This window comes from Megachile rotundata, chromosome 2 (genome assembly GCF_050947335.1).
Source record: "Megachile rotundata isolate GNS110a chromosome 2, iyMegRotu1, whole genome shotgun sequence".
NCBI lineage: Eukaryota > Metazoa > Arthropoda > Insecta > Hymenoptera > Megachilidae > Megachile > Megachile rotundata.
In genome coordinates, this window is record NC_134984.1 from 4780847 (window position 1) to 4801688 (window position 20842).

General features: G+C 37.3%; 2 protein-coding genes across 2 annotated transcripts; one reads left to right on the forward strand and one right to left on the reverse strand.

The window, feature by feature from the left end:
* Window positions 1-4410: 4410 nt before the first annotated feature.
* On the forward strand, window positions 4411-14512 carry LOC143266074 (uncharacterized). Its single transcript, XM_076541647.1, has 2 exons — window positions 4411-4668; window positions 4829-14512. The coding sequence occupies exon 2, from the start codon at window positions 7194-7196 to the stop codon at window positions 7992-7994; it is 801 nt and encodes a 266-aa protein (XP_076397762.1). The 5' UTR covers window positions 4411-4668; window positions 4829-7193; the 3' UTR covers window positions 7995-14512.
* Window positions 14513-19865: 5353 nt separating this feature from the next.
* LOC143265856 (uncharacterized) lies at window positions 19866-20842 on the reverse strand. Its single transcript, XM_076540218.1, has one exon. It carries the CDS (start codon window positions 20787-20789, stop codon window positions 20205-20207), a length of 585 nt encoding a protein of 194 aa, XP_076396333.1. The 5' UTR covers window positions 20790-20842; the 3' UTR covers window positions 19866-20204.

A 20842-nucleotide genomic window follows, 5' to 3' on the forward strand; every position in this document is an offset into this window, starting at 1 on the left:
AAATAAACATAACAATAAAATAAACATACAAAATCATTGTACAAATTTTTTCATTATATCATACATTATTTATTCGATAAAACTAATATACAAAATCTTTATTATATTTTTTAAAACATGAATATATTTTTTAGTCAACGTTGCTTTCGTGTGATACGTCTTCCGAGGAACTGGGATCAACTAATGGTTCTTCCAAGAATTGTTGTATTTCTATTATTATATTTTTCCGGACAGTTTTTTGAGAAGTTCGTAAATGTGAAATAAGCGGATCTGAAGAAATTAATAATCTGTTGAATAAATCCCTGTTAGTATCCATTCTTGAAGCTTTTCCGTTTTAACGAAAAGGGCATGCGTCAGCGCAATATGTTTTAATAAAAATGATAGATGTCAGTGTTTGTCTGTAATGCCCTTTCAGGTTTATGTTGTTTATAAGTCTAGCTTTCGACACAAAAAGTGGGAACATGGTATAAAGTGGTATACTATGTTAAAAGTCTACCTATATTGTGAAATAGAATGTAAATTATATGCTAACATTTGAAAAGGTATAGAATGACAGAAGATAACACTACGTATACACAAATATTAATATTGGATACTGGCACAACACGATTGTCAAAAATCTCAAGCGCGGAAAAAGTGCTCTTAGAAGTAGTTGCGTCAAACTAAATTTTCAGATATTATTAACAGATCACTACACATTGTTTTTTACATTAATATTGTTATTTTCTTATAAAATGGACATTTTACTATCGATACATAATGTCAGTGGACATATCTGTGTAAGTTGAAAAATTGATTTTTGTCCCGCTAGATTGGCCAAACGACACACTGTGCAGCGCCTATAACTCTGCGTCAGGAGTCGGTGTGATAGTTGGATATCACACCCGAAAAGTTTTATTCATTGGTGTGCGGAATAAAAGATACAAAATTTGCGAATGTGCTGCAAAAAGACAGAAATGTAAAAGAATACGGTATTGCGCATCAGATTGTTACATTGTATGTAATGTATGTTGTGCATGATATATATTGTGTTATGGCGTGATCGGTGGCGGGCATCGAGGCCAACCGAAATTCCGAGTGACGATCGGCAGTTGTCATCGACGTTGTCGGTGGCAATAACGGTTAGAAAAAGGACACAGTCGATCGAAACGTGTTACGACGTGCACATCGTGCACATCGCCTTCCGCTGCTTGATTTATTAAAATATATACACAGATATTTAACCCTCTATTTCGAGTACACGCTTTATTTCTTCATCCTGACAAGACTATTACAGAAAGAACCACGAAAATACGTGTGTTTTAAAAATTGGAGCAAGAGGCGAACATCCACCGCTATGGAAAGCGATGCCATTGTAGAAGGATTTCAAACGAGCGTCGAAAAGCGTGGATTAATTTATTCCACGCTAATCGCTGACGGAGATAGCAGCGTGTACAAAAAGATTGTAGACGCAGATCCGTATAAGACAGAGATTCGTGTAAAGAAAATTGAATGCACGAATCACTTATTACGGAATTTTTGTAGAAAAATGAAGGAAATCGTGAAAAAGACGACTGCAGGTACACTGAGAACAGCTGTGGAAAGCAGCATTCGGCGGATGCGAACAGCAATTGTAAAAGCTGCACAATATAGAAGTAGTGAAACTGTATCAACCAGCACCAAAATTAAAAATTTATACTACGACATTTACAATGTTCCAAGCCACGTGTTTGGCGAACACGCAGATTGTAATAAAATAAATTACTTCTGCAATGGACAAAACAAAGAAAATGAAAAAAACATCGTTCCACAGTTGGAGAATATGGGAGTGTATCAACTAATAAAAGAAATACTTCAGCCATTAGCAGCTCACGCAGAAAGTTTATTATATAACTGCAATAACAATCCTGTGGAGAGTTTCAATAGCGTAATTGCCAAATACGTCGGTGGAAAAAGGATAAATTTCAGCCAAAGAGGTTCGTACACGGCAAGATGTGCTGTTGCCGTGTTACAATATAATACGAAGAAACCGTCACGAATTTTATCACATATGGAAAGAAGCAGAAGTACGAAAAATGAAGAAAATGTTCGAAAACTAAAGGAAACAGAAACCGCGACACGTGTTCGCAAACAATTTCCCTCCAAAAAAGATAGTGATTATGGAGCAAACGCTACAAGGCCAGATATGGATGAAAATATTTATAAGTTGGAAGAAGAAAAACATATGGCAGTGCTCCGTAATTGGCAAAGAAAAAAAGATGCTGTCCAAATGGAAACAATTGGACAATCAAAAAATTCACAGTGGTACATTTACAAATCAAAACTTCTGACAGCATCCAATTTCGGAAGTGTGTGCCGTCGAAAAAGTAGCACATTATGTGGTAACTTAGTTAAACGATTAATATATCCGAAAATTGTTAACGTTCCTGCAATTAAATACGGGCAAGAGTGCGAAGAAATTGCCCGCGAAGAATTGAAGAAATAGACAGGGAGAGATATTAAAGAATGCGGAATCTTCATCGATAGTTCTCATCCGTTCATAGGAGCATCGCCGGATGGTCTCATCGATGAAGAGGGCATCGTAGAAATAAAATGCCCCAAAACAGCCGAAAATTTGTTTCCGGAGGAAGCTATTAAAACGATTCCGTCTATCCGACGCGAATATGAAGATGAAGAAGGTACTGCGCTAAGCAGAACCCACCAGTACTTTTACCAAGTGCAAGGACAATTGCACGTAACGGGTAGATCGTACTGCATATTTTGCATTTGGACGCGGAAAGGGATAAAATGCACAACCGTTGAAAAAGAGGACAGGTTTTGGCAAACTGAAATGGAACCAAAATTAATTAAATTTTACAGAAGATATATTACAGAAGAAAGGAAGCGCTTGGAAAAACCCGCCGTCGGACTGCGCTGTGAAGTGCAGTTGCGGACGGCGTTCCGCATGCCCTTGCTTGGCGTGTGCGTACTGACTTGGTGAGTTGAAATTATAAAAATAAAAAATTTTGCAACCAACCGCCGTCGGACTGCGCTGTGAAGTGCAGTTGTGGACGGCGTTCCGCATGCCCTTGCTTGGCGTGTGCGTACTGACTTGTTGGTGGGTTGAAATTATAATTATCTTATCCAAATTATCTTATCCAATATCATCCATCCTGTCCCATTTTATCCCATCCTGATGGAAGAAGCCCACCACCTTCTCGTGGTTTCCATCGTGCGATAATACTTCTTTTCAAACAATATTAACATTAACAAATATTTTTTTTCTAAGTACAGTAAAGACTGGATAACTGCGACAAACGATGGACTGGATAACTGCAACGTTACTATCCCCACCACTTAAGGGGATCCCCCTTGAATTTTGACACTCGACGAGCGAGCAGCGTATGTAATGTAATCCGAACCGGCGTATCGATGTGACAACACTAATGCAACAGTAAAACTTTTTTATTTTTTGGTTTTACTAAATATTACTTTTACCAATGTAATTGTGAAATTCTCCTGATCAAAATAAGACCAAACACGGCATAATTTGAACAACATTTGTTTATGTAGTAATATTGTTTGTTTTTTCGAGTGTATGGAGGCGCGATTTTGTATGGAACCAAAAGACTATTACTCGTCAGACTTCTCTAAAAATTTAATTTTAAACAGCCTCACTCGTTCGCTCTCTGTCCTTTCCTACGTTTAGCGGTCGACGCGAGCCAAATGTAAACAAGGAATCGACACCTCGACTCGATAACTGCAACGCTTGTTCCCGATTTTGTTGCAGTTATCAAGTCGAGGTGTCGATTCTTTGTTTACATTTGACTCGCGGCGACCGCTAAACATAGGAAAGGACAGAGAGCGAACGAGAGAGGCTATTTAAAAGTTAAGAATCGACACCTCGACTCGATAACTGCAACAAAATCGGGAACAAGTGTTGCAGTTATCGAGTCGAGGTGTCGATTCTTTGTTTACATTTGGCTCGCGTCGACCGCTAAATGTAGGAAAGGACAGAGAGCGAACGTGAGAGGCTATTAAAAATTAAATTTTTAGTAAAGTCGGGTGAATAATGGTCTTTTGGTTCCATATAAAATCGCACCTCAATACACTCGAAAAAACAAACAATATTGCTACATAAACAAATGTTGTTCAAATTATGCCGTGTTTGGTCTTATTTTGATCAGGAGAATCTCACAATTACATTGGTAAAAGTAATATTTAGCAAAACCAAAAAATAAAAAAATTTTACTGTTGCATTAGTGTTGTCACATCGATACGTCTCTGCCGATTGTTTTCTTTCCTCGGACCTCTCTCTCTTTCAGTCTCTGTCCTTTTCTACGTTCAGCGCTCGGCTCGAGTCAAATGTAAACACAAAATCGACACCTCGACTCTATAACTGCAACGCTTGGGTCCCGATTTTGTTGCAGTTATCCAGTCTTTACTGTAATAATAAAGTGAAAAAAATTTGTTGAATTTTAAATATCATGAAAGAAGTATTATTGGCTAAGAGTGGGTTCCTATCATAATTTCTTTGCGTACTAATAATTTGTTACAGATTTTAGAACGAAAAATTAGAGAGGAAATGAATTTTCGTGAGTATGGCGGCATACTATATCGGGCGAATCTCGTGGAATGCACCGTGTAATTCCTCATTACGAAAGAGAAGAAAAAGGTCACTTTATGCATTGAAAGGGTATTGCGTTGCAGGTAATGTATGTTTTTCAAACAAAATGTAGTATTTAGTTTGAATTATTACAGTTATTTGGTGAAAAATAAACTGGAGATTCCAGAAAATAAAATTTTGCACAATAGTCGATATAATACGAGCAATAATAATCATGTATTTATATCATTTCATCTGTTGCAGATACTTCGTAAATAAAGAATGCCAAGCAGCGACGTCTAACAGCTGATTCATCTTCTGCGGTCAACGCCCTGAGATCGGAGATTTTGTTTACTTTGAAAGGTCTACCTGTTACCCGTGCGGCGCAAACACCAAAGGAAATCAGTGACACGGAAAGAGGCAGGTTCTTCCACCGCCTGCTTGGGCACGCGACACTGGAATAGGTCAGTGCGGTAAGGCAGGTATAACAGTGAAGAGAAATGAAGGAAGATGCGAAAGAAAAGATACTATTTTAAAACGTGTAATTGATTTCTACGTGCGTATCAATGAACAGTAAATAAATGTAATTTTTTATCAATTTCATTATATTGTATTGTATCATGTTATGAGAGAACAAGTATTGTAAAAAATATTGTATGATTTTTTGAGTGTAATGAAATAGAACGCACGCCCGGTTTGAATTAGGTAAATTACTGGTGATGCTATCACCAAGTGCCGAAAGCTATTATTGTGTTTACTGTCCTACAATATGATTAATTTGTACGTACATATAAATGAACAATAATTGAATGTAATTTCTAATAAATTTTATTGCATCATCAGAATAAACCTAACCTAACGAATTTTTATTAATTTATAATTTCAATCTATTTACAAACTTTATTTTAACAAATTCCACATTCCAATACTTCCCTATTATTCATTCTAATCCATTCATTTCATTACTTTACTATCCTTCTCTGTTTCCTCTTTTCGCGCCCGCTGCGATAGGGAAGCTTCGCTCGAGTCCTTAGTCCTACAAATTTTTTGATTTATAAAAATACATTGATAAATATAGCAACAACGTGTTTTAAATAATTATCAATAATTATCGTTACACACGAAATCACTCAGTTTGGGTTTTAAAACAAAACTTTATTTCTTAACCCGTACTACGTTACAATGTTATTGATTATTGTTACAAAAGTGTTAATCGAACAATCTCGAATGACTGAATCACAATATCCGACTCCGCGGTATAATCGATGATCTGTCTGGCTCGCAATATGATCTGACTGTAATGTCTTATTATATCTGTCTTGCACGCGCCTACCTGCTTCTGTTTTTATACTCTTTCTTATCTCCAAACTGCTAATAATGCTGTTGCAGTATCACTTTACGTTTCTGAATATAACCAGATACGACGTAAAATTAATAAATGCGGTTTTTCATTTTTTACAACTACAGTTTGCAATATAAAAATTTGAAAAAATTCTATAATATGCGCTATATGAATCTCAATGTTTTAGAATTTTTATACGAGATTAAATAGACGAAATAGGCCAAAAACCGAAATTTTGTTTTTCCCTTTTTACTGCCCCCATGGTTGAGATAGGGGGTTGAAACTTGGTGTAAGATGTCTTTTTTTTATATGCTATCGACTGCCGTATTGGATATTTCATCTGTCTCAAGTGCATTTCTGATCATCCCCTCCCTCTTTCCTCGTGTTGCGCTCGCTAGGCTTAGGAAACTTGGCTCGAGCCCGTATTCCTACAAGTTGCTTGACGTCGAAAAATAGATTTACATCCGGCAATGATGCCTTTGCGTCCTTTGTCTGCCAAAAGTTGGTTGGTAATAGGAATAGGAATAGGTGGCTAATAAAGTTTAGATATATTTGTAGATCTAGTCGATAGATGACGCAACGCGAGTTGTCTAGTTTATAGATTTTTTATTTCTAGTATTCTCCGCTCATAGACATCATCGCTTCGATCGATTCGGAGGTAAGCCAAAACGGGGTCCTGCCCTTAAATAACGTTGCTCTAAGAACAGATAATAACAAAAGAATTCACAAGTACCAGAATAAATTGAAAACAGCCTATATGCAATAACCATAGTTTCTGTCCTTGCAGGTCATGGGTCAAATCGTGGTACTGTTGCTACTGGCAGCTTTTACTATCGGGGTGGATTCAGACGCCGCATATGAAGTAACAATGTTTAAACAGAATACAGGCCTTTACTACGAGAAGCTACCATCGTTGAAGATCTTTTACACTAAATGGAAATTGGTAATTTCAGTGGAGATCAAGAATTACCTTCGTCACCGACCATTGTTAGAGGAGCATTTCAAGAGGATTCAAGAATTTTGTCACGACAACCAAATACAGAACTGCTCAAGCGACCAGTACGGACCACAACTCCGACGTAAGTTGGAAGGAACAAACCGGTACAGCGACTTCCTGAAGGCATCGATTGGAGAAATTCCGATGGAACAGTATCATCCAACCAAGTCGAAGAGGAACGCACCACTCTTGTTGGCGCTGTCAGCAAGGTGCTCTTTGGGACCCTCACCGAAGATGAAGCCCACTACTACAATGAGGAACTGGACAAGCTCTATGCCAACCAGCGTCAGATGGCGGAGTTGGTGGCCAACCAAACCTATATTATGCGATCGGAATTCCAACAACTCCATAACCAGCTAATTAATACAACCGTTAAAGCACACAGAATATTGAACAGAGTTGCAACTCTTGCTGCTGTTCTACAGGAAACGCAGGCAGAAATCAAGGAGAGGCAGATTAACGATCTTCTGCTCCAATCGATTAATCAATTGGACAGGACGATCGAGGAATACGGATCACACTTAATAATAATTATAGATGCCATTCTTTTTGCTAGACAAGGGGTTCTTCATCCGGCCATTCTGTTACCTCAGCAGCTTTTGAAATCTGCCAAGAAGATTCGCCAGTCAACATCATACGATTTCCCTTTAACACCAGCAGAGCTGTTGGCTGAAGAATTCAGTGGAATCACCGAACTACAGGTGGCCTACTCTAAGGGCCGAGTTCTTTTCGAACTCGTGGTCCCACTACTAGACACGGTCACCTACGATCTTTACAAGAAGCATCCAAATCCGTTAACTGAAGTCCGGGAAACAACCACGGTAACCGGTTACATTAAACCTAAAACACCGTATATTGCAGTCTCAACCGATGGCCTCACTTATATCACCTTGAGCGAGGAATACCTGCAGCGATGCTGCCGGCTCCACGGAGAATACATTGGATCAGCAACGATTTCTATTAGTAACCTGCACAAGAAGCCCACCTGTGAAACAGAACTTCTAAACCACATAATGCCAAAGACATGGAAAATATGCGACATCCGTTTAAGTTTCACTCTCAAGTACCTCTGGCAACCCTTAAAAAGTTAACAGGCCTGGCTCTTCTTCGAACGAGAAGAGGTAAGGGTACAGTTCTTTTGCAAGGCACGTCCCGCTGGGTCAACGTATATACAGAGAGCCGGAATAATAACATTAAGGGCAGGATGCACCGCTGTTACAGACTCTACAAAGGTTCGAGCTCTAGACGACGTCCAAACAACAGAAGAGTTTACTTATTTCCCTACAATAACATTAAACTTCACGAAGATCTCCCCAAATTTTGGCGATCAGCATGTCAAGATCATAGAAGAGCTCAGTCACACCACTGCGCTTCAAACCAACTGGGATTGGGCGAAGAGCGACGCGGCCGTTTTCTTGGTACAGGTGGAGGAGAAGGCGAGAGCCTTAACGGAACAATATAGCATACAAAAAAGATTACATATTGGGGCGTATGCAGGAGGAAGCATCGCCGTCATGCTCACCATCGCCATAATACTAAGCTTCATCATTTTGTACTTTACAAAATTTAAAACTGTACCGGCAATAGCTGAACGTTAGGTCACGAATCTTCGGAACAGGGCTCTCGAAGATGCAGAGATGACTACTATTGAATTGGAGCCATCAGGACCATCCGTGACAACCCAGCGCAGTGGTAGAACCATAGCTCGAACACTAACAACAATAATATAAACAAACTCAAACATCCTAGGAGACGAGCAAGGAGCCAAGCAGGACCTTGCTACAGTCTTCGGACAACCTTCCGACAGGAAACCTCGCAGCTAAAATGGAAAGCCGTAGCATTCAAACCGAGCAAAGAAAAGGTCGGAGGGACATCGCCCAGCAAACGGGACAACGGGGCAGTTGGCGAAATGAGAAGTGGTGTGGAGTCATCAAATTGGCCACGGGGCAGTTCGTGCCAGGATCAGGGAAATGTATCCTGGGACGAACAAGCCAAACTCGCGTTCCCAGGACTGAAGACAGGAGCATCTCCACCAGTGACAACCCAACAACTGTACGTCTCTGAAAATGCGCTGATCTTGACCCTTTTGACGGACGAAAACATCGCCTACTGGATGCCAGGAGACTCGCTGGGAAAAAGGAGGAAATATCACACCAGCATCCAGCCGACCTCTCTACCAGCTAGTCAGCCACCTGAGAACCAGTGAACAGCCTCACCAAGGTGTTGCCGAACGGGACGACCAGCCAGTCTCTAGTCACCTCCGGACAGACACCAGCCAGCCGTCTTACAACTAGTCATCCACCTTACAACCACTCAACCAATTACTACCTCAGGAAGATACCCCAATTAAAGTTTGTTTCCCCACACATACCCATAAACAACAGTACACTACAGCGCGGCTAAATTTTGCCATGTACTTTTTACAAAACATTTCTTTTGCTTGAATATTCACCTCCAGGGAGTCAAAAGCATCGGTTACCACGATGTTTCCTCTATAAGGGGGGAGATGTTACGTACGCCGATGATTTTTATTCCTTGGAGATGAATATTCGAGAATAGTCGAAGACCACCGCGAAGAGAGAATTTAGTCTTGCCTAGCTTTCCCGGTTACCAGGGTTTCCTTATTAGGCTTCGCTCGAGAGCGTCTTCAGACTAACGCGATGAAAATTCGTTAGAAAACGTCACGTTGATTCGTTCCCACCGTTTCCACCACTACTCGTTTTCTACCCATTTTTTGGGTATAAAAAAGGTTGTGGAGAAGACGCATTGGACCCATTTAATTCGTGAACGTCGTCTAACGTGGAACCTTTGTCCGTGGACCCAGTAGATTATTAAACGTCGTCTAACACGGAACCTCTGTCCGTGGACCCAGTTAATTCTCGAACGTGGAACTAACGAGGAACCGCTGAGTTTAGTTAGAATCTTTCACGTTGAATTAAAACATAGTCACTTTTGAGCAAGATCTGGTTAGAGTCCCCTTCAAGCACTATTAATCATACAGTACGTATAGCCTACTGTTAAGGCATTTTTTTTTTCAAAGTACTTTTGGGTCCCCGTTTCGCTTGTTTTTCGTTAATCCCCACAGTTGGCAATACGGCCACGCCATCTGTGTGTCGCGAAGTGTAATCTTAACCTAATGTAACAGGCGAGCGAGAAGCTGCCCTATAATATACAGTACTCTCTCCATAAATGTTACAACTGCCAGTCTCGATTGTAACATTTACGGAATAGGTACTACATTCTTTGCAGTGTACCGAACGTAGAAAGAGATAACGACACAAAGGACAAAAAGGGACTGAGTTTTGAACGTTCGGCAAACATGAAAGACTCGTGCGTGTTCTGTCTTCTAAATTCAAAAATCAAAATTCTTTATTTCTGGTTTTTCGTTAATGGAACTTTTACCATCATATTTGTCTCGTTCTTCTGATTAAAATGACACCAAACATTATATGATTACGATCGTAATTACTTATGTAACAAGCCATAAAAGTTTTGGATGTAACATTTACGGTAGAGATACGAATTCTTAACATTATCCGTTCGAATTGGAGCAGTGAAAAAGAAAATCTTGCACCACACGCGGTTTTTATGCAATATGTGCATTGTGTCTTATTATTTAATACAACTAATTATTAATTTAAAAAATATGTGTTAGAGTTTCATATAGATCAGGTTTACGACATGACGAAAGAAAGCGGTCACTTTTGAACCCTATAATTTAGTATCCGTACCATCTGCATGCCAGCACTACGATGGTACGTGACAATTTGTAGTTTTTAGCAGATTTATTTAGCACTAGTCCTTAGAGTTTTTGGCTTCAGTGACACAGGTCATATCATAAACCTCGAGGCTTAGAAGATCAGAGGGCGATTCGGCCCTTAAAACTAAGGGTTCCAGCAGACCGGGAACCACGTCACAGGTTTTTAGAAAAACTCAAATTCTCCCCGGAACGCCGCCTTCCCCTGTAGGAACTCCTGTTCCCCTTCCAAACAGGATTGACACATATTTTTAAAAGATTAAGGCAGATGCTAATCTAAACAAACAAGATGACAGCAAAAACAGCTCCAAAGCATTTACCTTAGGAGTGCACACATTACAGTTGCCATGCCGACATTGCAAACATCGGATTTCGAGCTGTATTCTTAGTGCAATTTTCAAACGGAGCACATAATTTGGTGACTTGAATTGTGACTCTTAATCTGTGTTAAGACATCAAGGGGACAACTTTACGATATAGCCAAATATTCATAGAGTCATTTGTGAACCGTTAGTTTTTTCTTCTTTGTGAGTTCAGCAGGCCGGTCTGCAGCCAGTATGCGGCACATAAGGGTCATTTTAGAAATTTAGCTATTGTCCATTTTTTTTATTTAGCCCGGGTATCATAAAGTCGTATTCCAGAGGATTCCTTAGAATTTCAGAAATTAGTGTCCAGGGATCTTGACCTGACGGAATTTCCCCGATGTTGCCAAACATGTGTTAACGATAGTGACCAACCCGTCACCCCCGCTCCACGGATGTACCGCACTTTGGGCGCACTGGAAGGGGATGGCAAAGTGCAATATATTTATCTTATAGTGTTAATTTTGTATATATACATAGTGTTAAGTTCCCATAAATAGTATTTATTTTTTTTAAATAGTGTGAAGTGCCCATAAATAGTATAATAGTGCATAATAAGTGAAGTGATATGGCGGCTAAAAAAGTCACGCTGAGTATGCAGCAACGTTTGGATGTTTTAAAGGACTTGGAAACGATACCAATATCAGCAGTTGCTGAAAAATATCAAGTCAGCACTATGACTATTAGGAGAATCAAATGAAATACTTCAAAAATTATGGAGTTTGAAAAGGAAGATAAACGGTAGAAGAAACGGCAACGGGTAAAAATTCCAGTTTACTCCGAAATAGATCGACAGTTGTACAGCTGGATCATAGAGAGAAGAACACTGAGGGATTATGTAACAGATGCTTTGCTTTTGGAAAAGCCACAGGAACTAAAAGTAAGTATGCCGCCGACATCCGATTTTAGTCAGCCATGAGCGGCTAGCAAAATTTAAAAATAAGCACAACATTTGTTTAGTAAAAATATATGGCCAGGAAGCCAGTACTGATGAAGATGCAGCAAATACATTCACACAAAATTTTAAAACATTTATGAAGAAAAATGATAACAACACAGTAAAAAAATAACTGGACACAAACAGCGGAAGGAAAGAATTATAGTAGCTTTTTGTGCAAATGCAAGTGGGACCCACACATTAACGCCGTTAATTATTAATAAATATAAAAAACCTAAAGTACTAAAAAACATAATGGATAATTTACCCGTTGTTTATAAGTTTCAAAAAAATGCTTGGATAACTCGCGAGTTATTCGCAGATTGGTACGACAATCATTTTAAACCAAGCGTCCGAAACTTCTAGTTACAAAACGGGATTTCAGGTAAAACAATTTTATTAGTTGATAACTGTTCGAGACATAAAATGCCAGAAAATTACTCAGAAGATGAAAGTTTTATGGTAATGTATTTACCGCCAAATACAACGTCGATAATTCAACCAATGGATCAAAGCATTAATGAAAAACGAAAAGACGTTTTCGACATCAACTGATGCGTCTTGTATTACAACACTAAGATGACATACAGTCATTTTATTCGCATTACACGGTAAAAGATTGTCTACAATTAATAAGTGAAGCATAGAATACTATAACCAGTTATAACGTTAGGAATTCGTGGAAGAAAATAATTAAGATTCACACAACAGAGGAAATACCAGAAGATGAGATTATACAAGCATGAACGGAAATGCAGGAACTGCAGGACATGATTAGTATCATTTCAGTTGAAGAATCAAGTTATGTGGACAATAGGGAAAGCACGAATACAAAAATCAATGAAGAGGCAGACAATAATGGAGCAAAAGCAGAAAAAAAGGTAATGAAGATGGTAATGAAGATGACCAGTCGCCAGAAGACAGTGGCATAAAATTAAATCTCGAAGAAAGAGACGAATTAAATTCATTATTTGGCAAATTAGAAAATTATGTGCCGCGGATGCTACCATCAGCACGACTACAAGTTCAGGCATTGAAAATAACCCTTTTAGGAAGTAAGAAATAAAACGAAGATGCAGACGAAATTTTCTACAAGGGCAACGGCATTAACATAAAGAGAAATTGTATGAAAATTCTTATGCAGTTGCATGAAAATTCTTCATTCCGTTTCTTTCACACGTATATTAGATATTTTTTAGATCCGTTCCCAATTAACCTTTTCGTTACGGCGGTCCTTGCCACGGAGTGCCTCGTGTGGAACGGAGCACCGCACCGTGCCGAAAATGCGAACATTAGGCGCGCGCAGTTTTCAACGTTCGGAGCCCAAGACTTTTGTCTCAAAAACTACTTTGTAACATTACTTCTTAAAAGTAATGTTACAAAATGATTTCTCTTCATAATTTTACCAATAACATATATATTTAATTCAACAATATAATTAATATTTTTACACAACAAAATAATATCTATAATTATAATATATTATACAATAATATAATATACAATAATTTTTTAATAATTAGATTCTGTATGATATTTTTCAAAACACGGATACACACATAATTCAACATCACAGTCCTTACATTGATATCGCGTTTGACTGCCATTCTTTTTGCACATCACACATTTTCACAACGGATTTCTTCGTTTCGTTTTGTCGTTTCCATAAATTGATGGAAAATGTGTAACAACCCTGGAGCCTAAGTTCAGATAGTTACAAGCGCTAAAGAGCGGCTTTTATCCCTAAACGACTCGATTTTGCAAAATAAAGATTGTGGGATTCGTGTGGTGTGCGGTTAAGGAGTGAAATCCAAAGGTTAATATCTTTCAACAATTAGATTTATTCAATAAACGATAAGAAATGAAACTAACAAACAATAACAACAAAATAAGGAAAAGTATATAATTATAAATGATTAATTAGAATAAAGAAACTAAATGGATCTTGATATAATAATAATAATAGAAATAATAGAATTTGACAAATTAAACGAATGTAATAGATAATCGTGAATTTAACGAGTACTTTATATTGGACCGTATCTAATTCTGATCTCCGATAAAATTAACTTCGCTTTTCGTAATATTAACTAAATTTGACATACTTTATATATATATTCGATTCTCGTGTTCAAAGCTATTGCAATGACAAGATTTTACTTGATTAACACGTTTATAATTTATAATGAATCCTACCTAAGTGTAATTCGGTTTATAGATTTATATAAATGAAATTTTACAAAATTAATAATGTTAGCGCTTTATAGTCTACTGCAGCGAGGAATTCGACCTAACAAGGGACCATCCCGAAATGATAATTTCCGATTTTGATGAAACTTGGATATAATGTAGTTGTCGAAAAAATATTCGACACGTATTTTTTTTTAGCTGCCATCATTCATGTTAAGGGGGTGAAAATAGCCCTCAAAGTGGGGGGTGAGAATCACGTTTTGTGGAATATCTCGGGAACCAGTAGAGCTAGAGGGATGGTTTAAATTGCAAAGTTGTGTATTTCTTAATGTGGAATCCAACTGTCCAAATAGATTTTAAAAAAATCGCATTTGTTTAAATAATATATTAAAAAATGACGCTTTTTTGTTAATTTTTCTATTTAAAAGTTGTTGTATCTTCTCGTAATTTTTTATGTGAAAAGTATACTAGTAAGTATAACATACGGATAAAATGGAATTTTCATTTTTACATTGTAAATATTGTTAACGAAGTTGTATTTTTATCGTACCTTTGCGGGACGCGTCCTCGAATACATATAATCAAGTATGTAAAGAGCTTCTACGTCTTTACTGGTAACTCTATTACAGTTAACTTAAAAGTATTGCCTCAGGAGGAATAAATTTGGAGATCTTAAAAATCCCCAAAAATACTACAGGTTTAATTCAATCGTTAGATGTTTCCAGTTGTCGCGCTTGGAAAAATTTCGTATAAAAATTATCAAATTTGGTCATAACATTAAATATCAATATAAATTTAAATGCCAGTGATACTATAATAAAAATTCAATTACACACACACAACCAATTATCAACACCTCGATAAACAATATTGTTCCAATATGCATGGTTTCGATGCAGCTATACATGTTGACGAGAGGCTAGGAAAGTTTGAAAACTTCGTAGAATTTTGTTTCACCAACACATCAAGCATAACTTGTAATCGTTGTAGTAGCGTTATTTGTATAAAATGTTTGTGGTGTCAGGAGCATTTCTAGTGGAATATCATTATTGCAATCAATATATTGAATGAACTAATACTTTCACGATGTTCAACCTTTTAAAAAATTGCAGGAGCTAATATTAAAACCAACTCTTTTCAGAGCTCCCATATATTCGTAAACGTGAAACAGCTTGGTTTCAGTTGCCAAAAACTTGAAAAAAGTTGGGTGCAATAGCCCCCTCTATAAAAGCCTTGTGACCGCGCGAAAAAACCTTCGCGGTCATCGCCGGCTAACTCTTATATCTGAGACGGTAATTCTGATCCCAATTGAAAAAAATTTGTCAAGTTGACTGTAATACAGTTACCAGTAAAGATGTAGAAGCTCTTTACATACTTGATTATATGCATTCGAGGCCGCATCCCGCAAAGGTACGATAAAAATACAACTTCGTTAACAATATTTACAATGTAAAAATAAAAATTCCATTTTATCCGTATTTTACACTTACTAGTATACTTTTCACATAAAAAATTACGAGAAGATACAACAACTTTTAAATAGAAAAATTAATAGAAAAGTGTCATTTTTTAATATATTATTTAAACAAATGCGATTTTTTAAAATCCATTTACAGTTGGATTCCGCATTAAAAAATACACAACTTTGCAATTTAAACTATCCCTCTAGCTCTACTGGTTCCCGAGATATTCCACAAAACGTGATTCTCACCCCCCACTTTTTATTTTCACCCCCTTAACATGAATGATGGCAGCTAAAAAAAAATACGTGTCGAATATTTTTTCGAGAACTACATTATATCCAAGTTTCATAAAAATCGGAAATTATCACTTCGGGACGGTCCCTTGTAAGTGAAATTCTCTAACAAGTAAACCTACCCAAGTGTCACTCTCCGATTTCCATGAAATTTGGATATGTTGTAGTACATGGAAAATTAGGGGACACGTATTTTTTTTTAGCTGCGGTAAAACATACTTAGGGTATGAAACAACCCCCTAAAGTGTGAGAGTAAAATGGAAAAATTGCGATATTTTCGAGATCAGTGAAGCAATTTTGATGATTTTTGGTATGAAAGTATCTTTCGATAGAAGACAAAAATTGGCCTAGGTATGTTGGAAGGGGAGTGAAAATTAGGGGGTGAAATACCCCAAAGCGACCAATTTCTTGCTATAAAAAAATCGGTTTTGATCTGATCGAAATAAAATCTATTAAAACTTCAAGAGGAAAGTTAATTAGAGAACACGTATTTTTTTTTTTTTTTTTACATAAATATTTGGGACGTAAGTAACTCCTAAATTACCGCGCTCGTTCGGCACTACACATGAAACACCTTGCAAAACTGTATCTCTTAACTATTCGATCGTTTTAATATATCGGTTTTTTAGGTTACTGAATGGAAATCTGAAATCAAAATTCAATATAAAGGATCCTTTATGGCGGACGAAAACTCGAAAACCTACTTAAATAGACTGTATCTGTAACATGCGATTTTCAAAATATAATATAATTTCTGACATTCATTGTTAGGTGTGTAAGGTGAATCAAGCGTGTTAAGAACATATTGTATATTGTTTATAACAAAATGGTTTGAACAATATAGCTTAAAAATGAAATTTTTTAAAATCTGATGACAGCATTCATTGTATGCAAAAAATGTCTATGGAAACATCGATCACATATTTTATTAATTCCTTTGTTCAAATAATTTTGTTATAAACAATATACAATATGTTCTTAACACGCTTGATTCACCTTACATACCTAACAATGAATGTCAGAAATTGTATTATATTTAGAAAATCGCATGTCACAGATACAGTCTATTTAAGTAGGTTTTCGAGTTTTTGTCCGCCATAAAGGATCCTTTATATTGAATTTTGATTTCAGATTTCCATTCTGTAACCTAAAAAACCGATATATTAAAACGATCGAACAGTTAAGAGATACAGTTTTGCAAGGTGTTTCATGCGTAGTGCCGAACGAGAGCGGTAATTTAGGAGTTACTTACGTCCCAAATATTTATGTAAAAAAAAAAAAAAAAATACGTGTTCCCTAATTAACGTTCCTCTTGAAGTTTTAATAGATTTTATTTCGATCAGATCAAAACCTATTTTTTTACAGCAAGAAATTGGTCGCTTTGGGGTATTTCACCCCCTAATTTTCACTCCCCTTCCAACATACCTAGGCCAATTTTTATCTTCTATCGAAAGATACTTTCATACCAAAAATCATCAAAATTGCTTCACTGATCTCGAAAGTATCGCAATTTTTCCATTTTATCCTCACACTTTGGGGGGTTGTTTCATACCCTAAATATGTTTTACCGCAGCTAAAAAAAAATACGTGTCCCCTAATTTTCCATGTACTACAACATATCCAAATTTCATGAAAATCGGAGAGTGACACTTGGGTAGGTTTACTTGTAAGTGTATTAGGATACGCTTTCGCAAAATTAGACAGATTTATCTAGTATCTAACGCGGTGTAGTCGACTACGTAAATTACGCTAAAGTCAGAACAGTATTCTTTTAATAACTCGAATTATCAAAATTTATCTGAATCTAGATGAATTATTCTTCGGAACAGTTACTCTTTTAATTTGGCTCGACGACTAATAGTTCATGACCCTTTTAGCCAAAACGAACACTGACAACCAAAACCAGATCGCTTAATTGGGGAGCCTGCGTTAGCTAGCTGCTAAACAACCCAACGATCCAGAGTCAGATGAAAAGTATAAGTCTGACAGGGTAGCAAATCAATTAATTCTAACGTAAAGTCGTGATTGCTGAACGGCCACCAAAAAAACACGGGCTTCAGAGACCAAGCCGCTCAAATGGGGAGCCTGCGTTAGCTAGCTACGAAACGACCCAGAGCGAGCTCCGAGAATCTGAAGGCTCGTTAGCAATTCGACGAAAAAATCAAATATGAGTAGCTGAGAGCAATCGTTTCGATATCTTAGCCGTTCTTGGCGCTAAGTATAGCTCTCTCCTGACGGAGTTTCAGATACGAGATCGTTTGAACGGGGAGCCTGCGTTAGCTAGCTTCTGAAACAACCCATGACCAAGTGTCCAAATGGTATATACCCGCTTGACCAAGATTCGTTGCGGCTCTTGACAGCGAAAACTGTTCCTAATTATTCTTATCAAAGAGACGTGTATCGTGCTCGACTTCGAAGACTGTTCTGATTTTAGGCGGGTTTCGCTCGCCCTTTTACACTCGCAGGTTCGCCGAATTCCTGGAATTTCTGTGACGTCAGAATATCTAAATTTTCATATAACTTCGTTATTATACATGAATTATCAAATTTAACGGTTTAATTATATTTTAAATATTGCTCTCCAATTTCTGGCTAACAGTTCGATATTAAAATAGTAGTACAATGGTGTTTTAGCGACAAATACGTTTTCTGTCCTTTTCTAATTAACTGCATACGAATTCTATGTGAGCCGAATCTATTCCGATTTACAGCTTTTTAATTGAAGAAAATAATTGTGGTTCCGGCCATGAATAGTTTATTACTGGTTGATTTTACGTATATAAATTGATTTAGTTAATTAATTAATTTAATATCTGATAATGCCGTAAATAGAAATAGTAGCTCCATCCTTTTCTAGGATTAGCGCTGATCTCAAGGATTTCGGGCGAGTATCGCGGCACGTAGGCACATCATAGCGTAACGGAAATTTCTCATACAGAATTATATATTTATTAGAATTAAAATAAAATAATACATAATCTGGGTTTTATCATTCCAACTTAATATCCAATTATTGGTATGAAAAATATTACCTACTCTAAACCAGAATTATAAGATGATTAATATAAATGAAAATATATATATATATATATGTATCTATACTGATTACCGGTAGTCGAATCTAATATAATCGGTAATGGATGAGTAACCTATTGTCGGTAATTTGGCAACTACTGTCGATAATTGGCTATTCTAATCGGTGGGCAGAAGATTGTCGCGATGATGAAGGAACACAAAAAAAAATTCTTCCCGGGGACGTTACACCTTCCTCCTCATTGAAGTCTCTTGTCCTCAAGAGACCGTTCCTTAGCTGGTAGCTCATTGGTGGTGTTTTTCTGGCTCTGGCAGGACTCCGGGTTGCTTTTGGGCAGCACTGCACCTTGTACAAATAACCACCGGACTTTCCAAACCTTGCGTCGTGAATCTCCCCGTCTGATGTCCTTGTATGCCTCGTACGAGGGTTTGGGCATGTCGATTTTTATTAGCCTCCACTCGTTAGTGGGTTTCTTCTGATTAAATTGTAATCTTGATTATGTGTATGTGAAATATATATATGTATATGTATCTATTTTACCTGGGTTTTAGGCTTGGTAATATTTGATTTTAGATTTCTTAGCCAGCTTCGTTTTCCTGCTCTCCGTGCCATGTTAAATGTAATTCGTGATGTTGTCTACTGTTATGAGATCTATTGTGGCGTGATCAATTATGGGGGTCGTCCTATGTGGCGGCCAGTTTTTTTTGCTTTTTTGGGAAATTTTTTTAAACGAACTATGGAAACACAGTGGCTTGGCATTTTTACTATATATTTATTAACATTTTAACAGTAATCTAGAATTTTTTGAAGCCAAAATATTGAATACAATTGCCTTTACAGCTATCGAAAGAGACCTGTGCGAAGAAATAATCGATCGCTGGCTGACATGATTCAGGCTGCTCTGCTCATCTGAAATGAAAAAGTCAAACGGTATTTTAATCTGTAGACCTATGGCTATAGCCGGAACTAGAACTAAGTCAAAATATTGAAAATTAAATGTTTGGCGCAGTTTCAAATGTGTAATTACGATTTTTGTGTGTTTTTTTTTAACTTTTCAGTATGTGGAAAAAAAACTATGACAGATATTACAATAATTCTAGTTCCGGCTAGAACTATGAATGTACTGAACACACCACAAAAGTTTGAACGAAATTAATTCAGTGGTTTTTGAGACATCGTGTCAGCCAGTTTGAAAAATACAATTTTGAGAAAAACGCAATTGAAAGTTTAAATACGTACTACACACAGAAAATGTTGACCCACTATTAATCTGCTATGCCTGGTCCATACAGTTGGCCTTCCTCTTCCTCGTAAAAGTCATGTAAAGCCGATTGCTCTTCCCTGTTATCAATCCTGGCTAGTTTTGTATATTTATCTACGCGTCGCTCCGATCGATCGATACGGGCTTCGTCGCGATAGCGAGCGTATGTTTGGGCATTGAAGCCAATTTGACAGCCTAAAACATCCATTGTTTTTAAAACAGGCTCGAATCCTTGGTTAAAAATAATTACAGCTAAAGAAGTGGCAATTTCGACAATTTTTGGGCCAGAATGAAGGTGTTTCGGTGCAAAAGTCCAGATAAGCGAATTCAGCGACTCGTTGTTATTTTGAGTTTCCGCTCCTAAACATCTGGTTAATAGATCTTCTCTTGACAAATCTTCATAAATAGGTTTAATAATATTTTGCACTCGTTCTGACAAAGGTTCCTGATGATGATGAAAAGCTATTCCTTCGGCTTCTGCTTTGCGCCACTTACACCAACTGTTTTCGCCTACTGGACAATATTCGTGCTGTGGATTCTCATTTGTAGAGCACTTATGGTAGAATGTTGCCCAGATCTCTTTTCTCATTTCTTCAACGGAATTGGGATGTCTACGAATTGCTAACCCATAGTATTTTGTTA